The sequence below is a fragment of the Garra rufa genome, chromosome 1 (genome assembly GCF_049309525.1).
Source record: "Garra rufa chromosome 1, GarRuf1.0, whole genome shotgun sequence".
NCBI lineage: Eukaryota > Metazoa > Chordata > Actinopteri > Cypriniformes > Cyprinidae > Garra > Garra rufa.
Window position 1 is genome coordinate 14,972,644 of NC_133361.1, and position 18,269 is coordinate 14,990,912.

Consider the following 18,269-nt stretch of genomic DNA (forward strand, 5'->3'; position numbering starts at 1 on the left):
CTCGTTGGTCACATGAACAGTTTAGGAGTGTTGATAATGACCAAATGTCCCTCCAACACCATCTCATTATGCCTTTCAAACAAATGCAGGGAGAACAGCGACTCATGGGAACATAGAGGACAGATGTGTGGGGTAGGCCAATGGGATGTAACTAGGAAAGTTAAAGTAAAATTGAAGAGAGACTCATGGAAAGAAATAAAAAGTGACATTAATACAATGCAAAGACATAACAATGGGGTACATTTATCTCAGTTTATGTAACTTCCAATTTCTGATAGGGTTCATATGTGTTCTGATATCTGTTCATGTGTTTACTTTATATGAGAATATATTCATTTGTTTCAATTGTCTTCAACTGCAAGACTGACCTAGAAATTGTTTGATTTTTTTTTTTTTGTCCAACTTAGTTTTTGTCAAAGATGTATATTGATTTGATGTAATAGATGGATGTAAAAGCTGTAATACTGATTTGAAATAAGTAATGATTGTGATTCTTAAACTGTTAGTAATCAGTATAATTTCTCAATTCCCAAATATTTTGATTGAAATTTAACAAAAAAAAAAATAAGTAGTATTTAAAAAATATAATTTGTTAGCCAATTACTAATATCTATACCAGTAGTTTTTGACATGACTAATTATTCTATTACAGTGTTAAACTATATTATAGATTTCAAATCTTTTGCTTCAATATTTTCTTGTCTGTTTAATAAAGTAGCTGTTATAATATGTATCATTAAAGGTATTTCCCAATAAAAGAAGTACCTGGAGGGCAAGTGATCATTTCTCAATAGATTGATATCATTTCAAACCTGCATGAATTTATTTCCTCTATTAAACACAAAATGTATTAATATATTATTGCTGCTTTTTGTTTACAGTGAACATGTCTTAGTTTGTTCCTCACACAAAATTATCATTTAACATCAGGAATTTTGAAATGTAGTGTTCAAACATGTTGACTGTATTTATTGTATTGTACGGTGCTTTTTGTCAATTTTAAACTTCACTGCCTCAGACTTAATAAATTTGTATTATTTATTTTTCTTTACATTTTTCTTTTTGTTATATTCCAACTCTACTGTGTAATTCATAAGTATATCTACACCATAATGTGTGTTTGCACCATGTCCGTACTTTCTTTGCACTAGAAGTTCTTGTCACCAAGTCAAATTCTTTGTGTGTGTAAACACTTGGGAATTAAACTATTTCTGACTTCTGACTTCATAATTTAAACTTTAGATGCTAATCATATTGTTGTCTCAATTTAGCCATAAATAGACAGCCAATATACAGTAAAAAGTTTATTTCTCCATATTAATTTCTTTGTCAAAGAAGGTACAGTTACTAGTTTTAATTAAAGTTCCAGTTTTGATAAAGTTGGTTAACAAAGCATTGGCTTAAATGCCCAGTTATTTTTCAGCAAAACAAAAACAATGTTAACCAAAACAGGTAACAAAAGCAAGGCCATATATATATATATATATATATATATATATATATATATATATATATATATATATATATGTGTGTGTATATGTGTGTATGTGTGTGTGTGTGTGTGTGTGTGTGTGTGTGTGTGTGTGTGTGTGTGTGTGTGTGTGTGTGTGTGTGTGTGTGTGTTTTCTTAGGAATGTTATGTTCATTCAAAATAATAGTAATACATTATTATTGGAGATGCTGTGAATATCACAGAATGACACAGTGGCCTGATTTATTCTTCAGTGATTCAGCTTCTTGTAGCTTCTTTTTTTCTACTTCCTGAACTTGCAGGAGTTTTTCAACAACTTCTTTCAGCTCTGCTAGTTCATCTCCTTTCTCTTCTTTTAGACGTTGATAGAGTTTTTCAACTTTTTGTTGCAGCTCTTTTATTTCTTTTCCTTCCCAGAACTGCAGGATTTGATAGAGTTTTTCCAGTATTTCATGTTGTTCCTGATGTTCTTCCAGCATCTTTTGGAGCTGCTCTTTTCCCTCTTTAAAATCATTCAGTTCTTCTGCTTGTTTTCTGGCTTCATCTTCATGCTTCTTCTTCATGACTTTTATTTCATCTTCATGTTTCTGTTTCATTTCATCTCTTTCTTTCTCTTCTCTTTCTTTTCCTATCCTCTCCTCCTTTTCTCTTCTCTTGATCTCTTCCTCTTGTTCTTGTTTCAGGTTTTCAATCTTTCTCTCCCATCTCTTTCTCTCTTCTTCTCGTCTCTCATCATCTTCTCGTTTTCTTCTCTCCCACTCCTCTTTTCTCTCTCGCTCCAGTCGTTCATAATGTATTTCCATTTCAGTTTTCTTTGATTTATATTCTCTCTCTTTTTCTTCTCTTTCTCTTCTTTGTTTCTCTCTCTCCTCCTCTCTGTTTTTTCTTTCATCTTCTCTCTCTCTCTCAAATCTCTTTCTCATTTTCTCCAGTTCTTCTTGTTTTTCTTTCAGTTGCTCCTCGTGTTTCTCTTTTCTCTTTCTTTCATCTTCCTCTCGTTCTCTCATTTGTCGTTTCTTTTCATCCTCCCATTCTCTCTGCTGTCGTTTAATTTCCTCTTGAGTTTCTTTTCTGTCATTTTCAGCCTCTTTTATTTTTCTTTTCCATCTCTGTCTCTCCTCCTCTTCTTCTTCATTTCTCTTTTTCTCCTCCAAATCTCTCTTTTTTATTTCCTCTTCTTGTTTCAGTTGTAACTCTGCAATACTGTGTTCTTGTTCTTTTTTCATATTTTCCTGACCTTGTCTGTATTTCTCTTCTCTCTTTCTATCTTCTTCTTCTCTTTCTTTTTGCTGTTTTTCATACTGTGACCTCTGATTTTCAATCTCTTTCTTCATTTCATTTATTTTTTGATGATATTCAGCTCTTTGCTGTTTTTCCTCTTCTAATCGTTTCTGGTTTTCAATCTCTCGATTCATTTGTTCTGTTTTCTCTTTCTCTTTAAAATCTTTTCTGAGTTTTTTCTCTTTTTCTCTGAATTGATTCTGCATTTCCATTCTCTCCTCATCTGCTCTTTGTTTCTCTTCCTCAAGTCTCTTTATCATGTTTTTCATGTCCATCTCATATTTAGCTTGTAACTCTTCTCTCTGAGCCTGAATTTCTCTTTCCCTCTCTTTAAGTATTTCCTCCATTTTTGTTTTAATGGACATCTCTGCCTCCTCAAACATGCTGTTAGTGAAGTATCGACCCTGGTTCATATTTTTCAGCTCTTCTATCATGTTTAACAGTTGAATCACTTGAGTTTTGTCTTGTTCTCCTTTGTTATTGAAAGCCAGGAATCTGTTTCCACAATCTCTGATCAGTTTCTTTAGTTCTGCAGACTTAGTTTCTTTCACATAATCTTGTATGGATTCATCATCCTCAAGTTCATCTCTTCTAGTGAACAGAACGATGCTGAATTGAGCAGCTTTAAAACCAAATATCTTCTTTATTAGATCCAAAGTGTTTGTCTCCTCATCTGTGAATCTTCCCAATCTCAACACAATGACAAACACATGAGGTCCAGGTGTTGACAGCGAAATACATTTCACTATTTCTTCCACTGTTAGTTCCTTAGACAATTGAGTATCAAAGATGCCTGGAGTATCAACAACAGCGACTGATCGACCATCAACTTCACCAACTCCCTTTTCACAAACAGTTGTCACTGAATTTGTGCTCATACGGCTCTTAAACGCCTTTCTACCCAGAATAGTGTTTCCTGTTGCACTCTTTCCACTTCCTGTTCTCCCGATCAGTACAATCCTCAGACATTCCAGATCATCTGCTTCACATACAGCACCTGAAAATCATGTAAAAATATCATACAATTTTAAGTTTGGTGTATTTCAGTCAAAATGGTCTTCCAAATGTTTCTAAACCCTAGCTCTGTGGTTTATCATTGGGAGTGAATTAAGTCAAAAGTATGTTGAATTGCACTAAATGAAAAGAATAATGCCGGAAATTGAACACAGCTGAACCAAGTAGACACTAATAAGAACACAGCATGATGGGAAATGGAGTTCATAACCAGAACAACTGGCAGGAACACAAGACAACACAGGAAGGTGAACTAGTGGCAACTGGACATGACATCTGCTTCTAGAAAACAGCATAACACAGTTACTGTTGCTATTAAAGTCCAGTTTTAGGCTAACACATTAAAAGTAGTATTAAAGTGATGCAAGTTACCGGTCACACTTTATATTAGGTGGCCTTAACTACTATGTACTTACATCACTAAATAAGTACAATGTACTTATTGTGTTCATATTTTATTGCAAAACACGTTTGCTTTTATTAAGGTGGGATATGGGTAAGGTTAGGGACAGATTTGGTGGAATGGGTAGGTTTAAGGGTGGGTTAAGGTGTAAGGGATGGGTTAACAGTGTAACTATAAATGTAATTACCTAAATGAATAACATATGTAAATACATATAGGTATAAGTATATAAGTACAATGTAAAAACATGTATGTACACAATAAGTGCATTGTAACAAATTATTAATTTAAATGTAAGTAGATAGTAGTTAAGGCCACCTAATATAAAGTGGGACCAAGTTACCTAATCAGGTGCCGTATTACTTTTTAATTTACAAGAAAAATATTTGAGTTTTTTTTATATATATTTTTAAGTAATATAAAGTATATAATTTAATAAGTAACACCAGTCACTTTGTCTTCCCATTTGACTGCCAAGTCTCCTGTCCCCATGTTGAAAGAAATCTTTAGTATCGATGGTTTGTTTGTGCTGTGTAAACATGATGTTACTGTACTTCTAAACTAAATATAACAATGCATTAATTCTTTATTGCTAAAGAGTGTTGAACCTTCTTCTTCGTCTGTGTTCTACTATATGATGTGAAATTACTTCATGTTCAGCCTGAGAAATATTAATTTCATTTTTTGGTGTGTAATGGCTTTTACATTTGCAAAAAAATAGAACTTTTATTTTAAAAAACAAATAAGCATGCCCTGTCTCTTTTAGGGACACAATATTAGCTTTACTTTCCACAACACTATTAGTCTCTAGCTTACAACAAAATAATAAAACTCAATAATTTGGAGAGAAGCTCTAGAGAAATAGCAAATGACATCACCTTGTCCAAACTTCTCTCCTTGCTTACTTAAGACTACCTTACTCTTCTCCCCCACCAAGCTTCACTAAAGGCTCACTAAGAATATCTATATAACACAATGTAATGTATCTTATGGATTTGTTGTTTGTCCCCTTCATGTTTAGAGTAAATGTGAAGCTCTTAGTGCAATTGGTAAAAGGCTCTCAATTCCACAGCAGTCTCTTATATTGTGAGAAAGATTAAATACTTACTGTCATCTTAAACACATTTTAGATGAAAATTTCTTGAATCTGTAATTCTATAACAGTATTTTCCACAAATAAATACTTAATAAAAATAAATGTAAATTGTGTGCATTGCTTTTTCTTCAAATAAATCCAAGGTAACACTAATTTTGCATACAGCACACATAGAAAATGACATGACTATAACAAATGGTTAATATATACAATACAGCTTTTAATGTGTATGATCACACCTGTGTATTGGAACATTCAGTGTGTCATGTGAGCAACTAATAAATTCAAATCTGCTTTCACGCTTTTCCTGGCACTGAGCCAGAGACAGACAAGGTGAGCAAATAACTATTACTCCTATAACTATTAACTATTACACAACTATTTAGTGTTGTTAATCACATAATCCTTATTTTAAGTTTCAGACAATTAAATACACATAAGCATTAGCAAAATATACATCAGAGTTTACCTAAATTTAAAGTTGAGTGCACATGTGTAAAATGAACCAAACTTTTTTTCAAAAGGTTTAAATTTGGCTGCTGCAGTATAGGACAGTAATGCCGTAGAGGTAAAAGAAAAAAAAAAAATACAGCTAGCTTAATTCATTTTCAAACAATTCACGCTACTTCTGCTTGTTAGCTCCAGTGGTTTTTGATTGTAGTATTAAACAGCTTAATGTAGAACCCCCATATATTTTAACATGTCATTGCTTTGTGGTAATTGGTTACAAGTGTTAGATAGCCTGTTACTGAATTGCATGACATAAATATCAGCAGATAAGGTGGGATTTGGGTCAACAGACTGCTGTAGACTACTTGCAATATAGTCTAACACGTCAAAAACAACTAGCACTAGCCATAGTACTGTAGACATTGATGTAGTGAATAGTATTATTACAAATATATTAATTTTAGTAACTTTATTATTAGTAATATTATTAATTATTTGTAGTAAACTTTCATATATTCACGAGTTCGCCCTTACATCTAATCTGCTTGAGCGAGTATTAAGCATATTTTGGCGTGCTGTCCGGGGGAAGGGTTCCGGGCCGGAATACAGGCCGGAACCAGAGAACTCCCCCTGCTAGTGTAGGATCGAAACAGATTAGAAGTGGGGAGTAGGGGTGGAGGAGGGATGCCAAGAAACTATCGCTGGATGGAGGTAAGACGGCTGGTAACATATAGAGGATGCGCTGATTGAATGATTGGTTAAACAGGTTGCACCTGTGCCGAATGGGTTGATTATCTGATCGTGCTCCTCCTGAACCTTGTTTAATCAAACATCATTTAAAGTAAAATATTACTTTACTAAAAAGACTGAATGCACCCAAGGTCCATTGCGTGGACCTTACAGAGTGACCCATACTCAATTTGTGCTCTGCATCTAACCCATCCAAGTGTACACACAGTAGTGAAAACATACCCACCCAGAGCAGTGGGCAGCCAGTGCTGCGGCGCCCGGGGAGCAGTTGTGGGTTTGGTGCCTTGCTCAAGGGACTCACCTCAGTCGTGGTATTGAGACCGCTGTACATTCACTCCCCCCACCTACAATCCCTGCTTCAGACTCGAACCATTATGCCATGACTGCCCAATTAATTATTCTAATCAATTTGACCAGTTAATGGAAAAAATACAATAGCTTACTCAAAAGATTGATTTGATTATAAATCAGATAAATCTTTTTCTACATTAACAACAGATTGGAGAACACACAACTGATTGCTGCAAGACTGTGAGAGAACTATTTCTACATTCTGATGAAGAGGCATAAGTTTAAAAAATACACTTACCGCCTGACTGAATCTGCTGCTTTAAATCTTTGATTTTACTCTCCATTTTCTTCAGTTTCTCTTCATATTTCTCCTCTGTTTGACGTCTGACTCTGTTCTCTAGATCTTTCACATACATCTGTTGTGAATATGGTTCAGTCTTCATGCTCTCTATATAACTCAGTAGTTCTGGGATCTGTCGTGAGTCTTCATGCTCTTTTAAAGTCATCACACAGTATCGACCTCCACAACGACTGATTAATCTCTGACATTCTGTGCTGGATTTAATGAAGTCTGTCACTGGTCTTTTAACAGTGACATCATTGATAAACATTACTATGAAATGCTCTCTGGAGTAAAAGTTCATCTGTATCTTCTCTATTTCTGCTTTGTCTCCATCAGTCAGTGAACCAGCAGAAAAAATGATGAGGAAAGCATGAACTCCAGGATCACAGAGAGACACACAGTGGAGAGTCTGACGCATCACTTCCTCCTCTGAGAGCTGATTGAGAGCTGGAAGCTCCACCAGACTGATCTGACGACCATGAATCTTCTTCTTTTTTACACACTCTTCACTGCTCTCTCTCTGATCTGAATGCTTTGTATTTTTTCCTCGTAAAAGTTTAGACACAGAGACTTTAAATCTTGGGTCACTTCCACACAATACCAGATTCAACTTCCGTTTTCTAGAGAAAGTTACTGAGGCTGAAAAACACATCACAAGACATCAGACTTCCTTAAAAAACAACCACATTTTAGAAAATGAAAATGTTAGCTTCCAATAGTTTCATCAACTTACAGTTGGAGCGAATCCACTGTCTTATATCAACTGTTAAAAAAAAAAAAAACTTTTAATTTTACATTACGTTACAGTACATTACTATGCTTAATTCCATGAGAATGATCGCAGTGCAGGTTGGAACACTGCCTACTGGTAACTTTCCTGGACACAATTCACAGGGCAAAAGATAACAACAGTAACAAAACAAGTGCTGCTGATAGTCAAATTGAATATGAAAACTCTTGCTCTTGCCATGTTTTAAAACCAGATTGGAAGCTTTGTTGTTGTAGTTTTGTATAGTTATTCTATTTCATTAGCATAATAAGAAAATTCTGAACACATACTTAGACTTTCTTCACTTCTCTTCCTCTGTTCGGTTTCTCCATCATCTTTGTGATAAGAACACTCTTTGTTTTTTTCTTCTGACCCGACTGTACCATCAGATCTGCTCTGCTCTACATTCATTGTTGTCCCTTTAACATCTTCATATAATTCACATGTGAGATATTCTTCTTGGGTTTCCTGAAGTATCTTATCAACCATCTTGAATATGTCAGTTTGCCATTCTGGGTTTTCTTTTTTAAACTCAATTTCCCTTCCTCCACACTCCATTATTAACTGATGAACTGCTGTATGCTTGATTACAGGAATCATGTGTGATTCGTCTGTCTCTTCATCAGTTGTGAGAATGATTGTACGTTTAATCGCTTCTTCACTGAATTTGTTGAGCACATGTTCCACTCTTCTCCGATCCTCCTGAGTGAAATCTTTATACTGCAGTATGACTATAAATGCATGTGGTCCTGGATCAGACAGATTCACACACTTTCTCACTGTCTGCGTGATCTGATGATCTGAGATGTTTGGCTTCAGTAGATCAAGAATGTTAATGACTGTGACTTGTCTGTCCATCACCATTCCACTCATTTGCAAACATTTTCTGACTCTGCTGTTTTCAGATAAGTCCTTTCCCAGAAGAACAATCCTCAGATCACACACTGAAACACACAAAAACATATGCATGCATACAGAAACACTGAAAATATTTAAAAAATTTGGTTTTAATTACAGAATGTCAGGGTGCCTCATAGTATCGGTTTTACTTTATGTTTTAGGCCTAAAATAGATAATAAAAAAATAAAAAAACATGTTAAGCCCTCACCAATTAAAGTTGGTGGTAAATTAAAAAAAGAAACTTTCTCACACTTCAGATGTGTTAATGTTATGATTAGTGAGTAAATGAACATTGATCAATGAATTGGCCAAAGTTAAGAATGAATTACTGTTTACCTAAAAAGTATAGTCGCATAGTTTGTTACCTATTAATGACAGGACATTACATAAAACTGGCACATTTCAGCTTTGACATTAAAAGTCAGCAACATTTGGTAAATATACCTTTAAGTCAAAAAGAAATATTAGCATGTACATCCTCAATTTATATTTAATTTGTGTAAAAATGACCAAGCAAAAGATTAGTGAGCCTTTAAAACTAATAATAATCAAATTGTTATATGAACACTCTTCGTAGCAGTTGTTAGCAATTGTAGAAGACTTACTGTTGTCTTCTTCATTCAGTGATGAGAACTGTTGTGTCTCTTTAACTACACCATGACAGATTATTTCATCCACTTTTTGAAGTATTTGAGAATGGTGTGTGTTTTGAAGTTGAAGACGTTCTCCTCCACATTCTGTAGATATTTGCTGAATAAATTCATTTTCTTTAGATGTCTGGTTAGCACTGCATGTCTCATCATCAGTAGTCAGAATCACAGTGCGCTTCATTGCCTGCTCACCAAAGAAGTTCCATACTGAAGTTAATATGTCTCTATTTTTCTTGATAAAATCATTGTGCTGCAGCACCAGTATGATCACATAAGGTTCTGGAGGAGACAACTTGGACACATTATGTGCCATTTGTAGTAATGTGAGGTCTGGATTGAGTAGGTGAGTTGTGTTGATGACTGTGATGTTCCTGCCCTCCACTGATTCACTCGCTGTCTCTACATCAGGTTGTGGTGTTTTCTTTCCAAACACATTTTTATTAAAGATTAAGTTTCCCACTCTGTTGTTTTCTGACACATTCTTCCCCACCAGAACAATCCTCAGATCACTCACTGAAACACACAATACATTAACCAATGTCAGCTGGACTTTTACAAATTTCATTACATAATATTGAATCAATCATACAAACAAATATTAGACATTAAGTCTGGTTTAATTATTTATGGTTTACAACATTTTTCCTGTTTCACATAAAATCCAAGTTAGTAATTAATATTAATACTATGTTTTATCAAATATTGCTTGTTTTGTTTTACTTACTGTTGGGACGAACACCAGGTGGACTTTGGTCTCTCTTGCTTTCTATATAAAAAAAAAAACATGATAAAATAAACTGGTCAACAGTTATTAATATCTGCATTATTTTTCTTAAGTTAATACTTGCATTTGTACTCAAATAAAGGTGCAATATTTACGGTGGCCGACAGAGGCCAAAGCACTGCAAACAAGAAAACACATGCAAACAGAAAAAAACGACAACAAATTAAGAAAACAACTTCATCAGTATGACAACACGGGCGCTGCAAATCCTCGCAACGCAAACACAAATACGGAAACGCGCTGCAAATTCTCACAACACAACCAAACTCAGAAATGTGCTGCGAACACACGAAGGCGCTGCAAACTAACAAACGCGCTGCATATAGCACGGTCCACAACGGAAATGTTTCAGGGGGACCTCAAAAAGTGACGAACTCATCTGGGACCTGATTATTTATATCACTTTATTACCTGCTTATTTATATCACTATCACCTTTAAGTGCACTATACTATCACTAAAAGGCGATAGTTCACCGATAACACCTCTGCTCTGACCAACAGCCACTGAAAAAATAATCAGGTCCCAGATGGGTTCGTCACTTTTTGAGGTCCCCCTGAAACATTTCCGTTGTGGACCGAGCTATATGCAGCGCATTCGTGTGTTTGCAGCGCGTTTCTGAGTTTGGTTGTGTTGTGAGAATTTGCAGCGCGTTTCCGTATTTGTGTTTGCATTGCGAGGATTTGCAGCGCCTGTGTTGTCAAACTGATGAAGATGTTTTCTTAATTTGTTGTCGTTTTTTCTGTTTGCATGTGTTTTCTTGTTTGCAGCGCGTTGGCCTCTCTCGGCCACCGTAAATATTGAATAAATGAACAGTTTTGAGACAGCAATGCAAACATTACACATTTTACAAAAATACTCATAATTAAGTTCTAAGCACTTAAGTATTGTGAAAAAGCCTTTATTTGACATTAAAAACAACACAGCCACAGTTAGCCGCAACACTTTTTTTCACAAAAGGTTCATTGTGGCGAAAGAAGGTTTTTCCTATTAAAAGGTAAGAAAGAGAAGCTCTTTTAAGAACTTTTTACTGAATGGCTCTTTGTGAAACCAAAAATGGTTCTTCTAATGCATCGCTGTGAAGAACCTTTTGAAGCACCTTTATTTTTAAGAGTGTACCTGAATATCAGTTCACAAATAAAATACATGAAATCTGCATTGTATTGTTATTGTTTTGAAATAGACATAAACGTTCTTATAAACACTAAACTAATTATTAACTAACTAAATGAAAACTCAATGCCATTGTTCACATGCGCTTTTTCCTAGTGAATAAAATTGGGGCAATAATGATTATGATTATGTGAGAAATTATGTTATATCACATCACTTAGGCAGTGTTAGGCAGTAGCGTCGCTACAAGTGAGGTTACTAGCTTAACTACATTTCTCAGTAGCGTGGTGGTAGCGTTGCTGTTTTCTGAATCAAATAGCTTCTCAATAGCTAAGCTATTATTTTGATCAAGTAGCGCGATAGCGTCAGCAAAAGCTACAAGCTATATATTTTTCTATACTTTAAGCTCAAATCGTAAATATAACTGCTACGGATCACTGATCCTGGGTCGTAAGCGACGTCACCGCCACTAAATCTCGTGACCCCATTGGCTCATTAAACTGTCAGTCAAACCGTATTATTCCTGCCGCCTCCCTCATGAACGAAGTGCGGCGCGCAGTTTGAAGAATCTCAGAATGTTTGCAGACTTGAGGTAAATAAAGAAGTGTTGATTGAAAAGTACATGTTTTCTGTATTTATAATACAGAACTGTATTAATGATGTCTAAAGGTTTTTTTTTTTTTTGCATTCAAGGAGATGAGAAAAGTGCCAAAACATTTTAACACTACGCTGTAGGTCTGTTTATTTTAGAATATAATAAAATGTGACTTATAGGCCTAGCCGCTGTGACCTGTCGGTTTAATTTTTCCTCTCAAAGACTTACAGTTTATGTTAATGTGTTTTAACTTCTGCAAACGAAATAGCCGCTTGATTCGGTTATATATTCTTACTGTCCGTTAACAAATTTACAATGGAATTTAGCTTTGCTTCCCAGATAGTAACAGGGTCTGGGCCAAATCTGGCTTAGATTCTGCTCTTGTCTTTTATTCACGGTCTTGACTGCAAATGTTTGTGATTTGTTTTTATTTTAGTATTTGTTACAAAAAATAGACTTATATAGACAATGTTATTTAATGATATGTATAAAATTAATTTATTTACAAATGTCGTGTTTTCCCTGTTTTATTTGTTTAATATTCTGAAACTGGTGCCTTTGTTTTTTGTTTTTTTGTTTTTTCAAGAAAGATTTCAACCCCCCCAAATATGAGATAAATCCAGCCCTGTACATGATACTGATTTTTGTTGGCAAACTGGTTTGGAAGAGTGGTTAAATAGACAATTAAACTGTATGTACTTGTATGCCTGTATGACTGACAATTTAATTGATCACTGAGAGAGCATTGACTTGATGTTGGTTCAATAGAAAAATGAAATTTTAAAAAAATAGCTTAAATGTAGTGAACTACTTTTGCCATGATGTTGTAGCTTAGCTTGCTACATTAGCCAAGGCTGTAGCTTTAGTGTAGTTAAGCTTCATTTAATGAAGAGTAACTGTTAGCTTAGCTCACTTAGGCTCACTCCGCATCAGCAAAATAAATAAATAAATAAATAAATAAATAAATAAAATAAAAATAAAATAACGGTAAATAGTGGCAGATCTTCTGTTCACTCTTAGGAACACTTTAGTTTATAAAGTTACAGTATGCTTTAGGTTTACGATGACGAACTTGTTCACGGTTCTTTTGGCCATAAAGCATACATAGAAATGCCGTGTTAAAATGGAACTAACGGAAACGATCGTTTATACCAGCTACAGTTTAATAAGACAGAGTCTTTAAGTAAAACATGTTCAGTCGTTGTAATTTGATACTCACGCAGATTTTGTGTCATTTCTGCCTCCAATTAAAGTTCAAAATCAAAGAAGAAATTTGACTGTGGGAGAAAAAAAGCAAGAAGAGAAATACGCTAATCAGAATAGGCTACACCATTATACCTAGCCCATAAAGCTATAAATAGTCGCGTGTGATTAAGCTTCTGTGATCAAAATCTCAATCCAGTCAGGTAATACTTGGCAGCTCAAAATAATAAGCTATCACAAAGAATTAAAATGGCAGCATAAAACGTTAAACATGCCAGCACACCGCAGCAGGTGTCTGGAGTATTTATTTCTTAAAGAAAGTCCGTTTTAAGACAGCTGGATAAATAAACATTTTCATCCTTGTAAAATATTATTTTGATTTGGGTCAGTTATGTGTTTAACATCTTACCCGAAATGTGAGCCATTTTACCACCAACGCCTCGACGATTTTCAAACCGAAAGTAATTTACACTGACATTGAAATGAGCATGCATACATTAAATCCACCACAAGGGGGCGCAAGTTACAGCGCTATAGAACAGTCAGAATACTATAAATTAGGGATGGGAAGATTCCCCGATTCGCTCGGTGCATCGGCTTAAAAAGCTAACGATGCGATGCATCGGTTTAAAAAGTGTGCATCGGATACAAATTGACATTTGTATCGCGATGCATCGTTTCTAACATATCTGCATCGGTAAAACCCGATTTATTTCTTTATAATTATTAGTAGACATACTATACTTTCATTATTTAGAAAGTGGAAAATGTATAGATTGTTTTCTACCCTCTAAACTGTTTGTCAAGCACGTCTCTCTTTACTGCTGCGTGAATGTGACGTAGCCCAGTGGTTCCCAAACTCTGGGGGGCGCGGCAAGGCTAGTGTACAGACAGACGATTTTTATAGAGATAAACTGCCGAAACTATCTGCGGCGCCGTCCGGCAGTATTCAGCGCGCACTGCTCAATGTGTGACGCTCTGATCAGTATTCCGCTCTATGAATGTGCGTTCCGTTGAGTTGCTGACGGCCCATATGAATGCTCCACTCGTGTACCGCTTATGCTCAACGGAAAAGCAAAGTCCGCTCAAATAACGCGCCGACAAAAAATGTCTATGTATACTTGTTCCTGTCAAAGCTGGACATTGATAGTTAGCTAAGAGTGGCAGCCTCACAGCTGCATCCCCGATTTGAGAGGATCTGCAGCACAAACCAAGCCCACCCCAGTCACTGAAAAGACTGTGAGACTAGTAAATAAGTCTAAACCCTGCAGTTCAGAAATGTTCATTTTTGGGCAGAGGCCAGTTTGAGAAAATCTGATAAAAAAAAAAAAAAACAGTGAATGCTGTTACATATAAAAAATAAATAAAAAATGCGTAGTAATTTTTTATTTTTTTTTAATTATTCACTCCGAATTAGCTGAACCTGCTACTGCTAGCGGGACGCCCAGGATGAGCAAATGATCAAAACTTTTTTTAATCGCAGCTGCCTATGTTTGAGCTGTTAAAAGTTTAAGTGGAGACAGAACAGGAAAAAAAAACATTTGGTTTTATTTAATATTTTTTTGCACTACCAACGCTTATTTGTGATAGGGTCATGCACTACAAATCAGAAGGCACTTAAGTTAATTTCTGATTTGTTGTCTGAAACAAAGAAATAAAAGTATCTGTAACATACTGAAATGCATATTTTCATATTTGTTTCATTACATCATACTGCATCGAATCGTGTTAAATCGTATCGAATCGAAATCGGATCGCACTGCATCGTAACAGGGATGTATCGTATCGCATCGCATCGCTAGTTGCTTAATGTATCTTTAATGTATCGTATCGTCAGCTATGCATCGAGATGCGTATCGCATCGGCCTCAGTTATGAGATTCCCATCCCTACAAATACTCACACATTTACACTGCACAGATACACTAATAAAAATTGTGAAGAAGACAGGTAAGCACACACATTTCTGACAGTTCTGTTTCTTTCCCATCCAAACCACATCATTTCATATAAAATATTAATTGTGCTTTTCCATCTTATTTTGAGATTTGAGGTTGTACAATGTTTGCTAAATTCTGTTATATATTTTTATTATTTTTATTTTTTTTTACCAGTTAATATTTAAACTAATATTTACTTACACAGGTGGGACTCAGATTTACAATATTATTTCAGATTATGGCTGATATCTGTCTCACTTTGTGTTGGTTACATACTGTCACAGTGTATCTGTTGTTAAAGAGACTGAGCAGAGAATCAGCAAACAACAACACTTTATTTATTTATTTTGTTAGTTAGGAGATTTTACAGAAAGGAAAAAGTCCAAACAAGAGAATAATACAAGAGGGATAATTTTGGTAAAGACTAAATAAAACATGTAGATATGTAGAAAAAGACAACTAATATAGCCAATCCTGACAAAAAAAAAAATTGGACTCTGACCTAAACTTAAGTAAGAAACATCTCATGGATGCACTGGGACGCATCCTCAGTGATGTATCCTGGGATCATTGGATGTTTCGGGTCTCGCAACATCATACACCCTCTCCCAGGCGACCCAGCCGGGGTTGATCAAGCCCCGACTTGTGTCCCAGTAGCAGTCCACGGATCAGCCCTCTTTATCCAAAGCCACCTTGTGGCCTTCTCTGCTGCTTCACTTGCGGATCGAATGGCCCTTTTCTTTGCCACCCCTGTAACGCCCAACCGACTGAGGGCTTTGCACAATGAACGTCCTGCAAAGCCTCTACAGCCAACTTCTATGGGCTCATAGATGGTTCTCCAGCCTCTCTCCCTGCACTTCTCCACCAGTTCCTGGTACTTAGCACGTTTCCTCTCATTGGCTTCCTCGATACGCTCTTCCCAGGGCACCGTAAGTTCCAGCATGATTAGCTGTTTTGAAACCTCAGAGGTAATTATCATGTCTGGGCGGAGGCTTGTTGTTACAATGTGCTGAGGGAACCTCAGTTGCTTTCCCAGGTCGACCAGCAGCTGCCAGTCCGAGGCTTTGTGGAGGAGGCCTGTTGTTAATTGTGGGCGTGCCCGGGGTTTCTCTCCAGCTTTAACGAAGGGGACTGCCTTTTTTGGAGCATGGTGGTGCTTGCTGGTGCTGATGGCTGAGGCTAAGCTCTCAGCAATTGCCTTAAGCACCTGGTCATGGCGCCAACGATAACGACCATCAGCCAGAGCCTTTGGGCAGCTGCTGAGGAGATGTTCTAAGGAGCCCCTTCCAGAGCAAAGAAGGCAGGAAGGTGTCTCACTCTTTCCCCAGACATGGAGGTTCGCTGGGCTTGGCAGGACATCGTAGACAGCTTGTACCAGGAAACGGACCCAATGAAAATCTGCCTGCAAGATGTTTGCCCAGGTAATCCTGCGCTGCAGTGTACTCTCCCACCTAGTCCAAGCTCCCTGCTGCCGGAGTCCCACCGCCCTGCTCACTCGCTCTTCCTCCACGCCTGCTCGAACCTCTTCCTGGAGTAGATGGTGTCTTTCCTTGCCACAGGCCTGGCTAACCAAGGTCTTTGGGAAATAGCCCAAGCCCGCTCTGCCTGTCGCCACAGTGCCCACTAGAGCCTTTTGTCTCAGGCGTGACTCTGCCAACTCCACTGCTTTCCCAGCATTCCATTTCCTTCCTGTCCTCACCTCAATGCTGGCTGATGACACCTTGCAGTCCCTGGAGTCCCTGTATTGTAGGGCTTCTCTGGTGCGTACCACCATGAATTCTTCTGTAAGGCCACTGAATGGCAGCTGCAAGATGTTACTCGTCCCATATAATGCAGCGCTGGTGAGACTGCGTGGAAGTCCCAGCCACTTCCGAAGAAAGCCACTGATCTTCCTTTCTAGGGACTCAACTGTTGTCATTGGGACTGCATAGACCAGCAGGGGCCACAAGACTCGGGGCAGAATGGAGTGCTGGTAGATCCAGGCTTTAAATCTACCAGGCAGACCGGACTTATCAACCTTGGCAAGCCAAGCTCCAAGTTCTTCGTTGGACTTCTGGATGGCGGCAGAGTCTTTCAGGCTGGAGTCGAAGAGCTTCCCTAAACTCTTGACAGGTTGCTCCGTGATGGTTGATGGTTGACCCAAAAGTATTAAAAGATTCATTACTGTGAAATTGAAAGGCTTGAAATGCTACTGTGGTTCTCTGCATATTAATCTGACGCCCATGAAGATTGACGTCCATGAAGCTCCATGTCTCTTCTTGCACACTCTTTCTCTTTCAGGTGTATAAGAGGGGAAGAAACTGCTTTTTTCTTCTTATAAGTTTTGATACGAAGGCTTTCAGTCTTCCATTACTTCCACACAACACAACACACAGCTTCTGTTTTCTGCTCACATATACACTTCCTTAAACAACAACAATAAAAGAGTTCACTGTAACATTTTCAAATATCTTTTTTTATCATATTAATTTCATAAGTGTTAGTAATAAAAAAAAAAAAAAACTTGGCTTTATCTCGGTTCATAAACTTACTCTTTGCTCGACGCTCTGCCCTTAGATCTGGAGTACTAACTGTAAAAAATGTGTGGAAACATGAATACAGAACTGGTGTCAGAACACAGCTAAATATGTCATTGCAAAAGCAAGAATACTTACGAAGAGATATTTTTGATATATTATGAAGAAAACCTTTTGCTTCCTTTTTCTTTGTACGAGTGTCTGATTTCACATCATCTGCATCCAAATCTTCCTCTTCTATTCTGAGTGAGGTAAAAGATCTGCTCCAATCTTCATCAACTGATGATCCTTCTGTATCATGATACAGCTCATGTGTGAGATATTCTTCACTGTTCTCTCCAAGGATTTTCTCACACTGGTTTTCGGCTTCGCTACTGTTCGGACGCTTTTGCTTACTGCTCCGCGCTTTGCTCCCTGCTTTTGAACTTTTCTCAGATTTTTCTAATATTTAACTTCAGCAGATTAGCACAGTGCTCAGACAACACATTTTTGATACAAACATCACGGAAAAAGGAGACTTTTTGCCTCCCACTGCCAGCAGTTTACATTCTGGAGACGGGAAAACACAGCTGCCTACTTTCAACAGACAAGAAAGAAAATGCCTCTTCTGGAATCTACTTGCTGCACAAACTGCCACAGACTTTTACAAAGGATTGTGGTTTTAGAAACAAAGTTACTTGCTGGACTTCCAAAACAGGCGGA

At 37.0% G+C, this 18,269-nt stretch overlaps 1 protein-coding gene across 1 annotated transcript; it reads right to left on the bottom strand.

The window, feature by feature from the left end:
* Positions 1 to 1,689: 1,689 nt before the first annotated feature.
* Positions 1,690 to 13,537, bottom strand: LOC141288481 (uncharacterized). The gene is made up of 7 exons (XM_073820674.1): positions 13,522 to 13,537; positions 10,143 to 10,184; positions 9,374 to 9,931; positions 8,155 to 8,812; positions 7,058 to 7,719; positions 2,557 to 3,749; positions 1,690 to 2,283 (listed from the first exon to the last, which is right to left on the bottom strand). The coding sequence occupies exons 1-7, from the start codon at positions 13,535 to 13,537 to the stop codon at positions 1,690 to 1,692; spliced, it is 3,723 nt and encodes a 1,240-aa protein (XP_073676775.1).
* Positions 13,538 to 18,269: the final 4,732 nt, after the last annotated feature.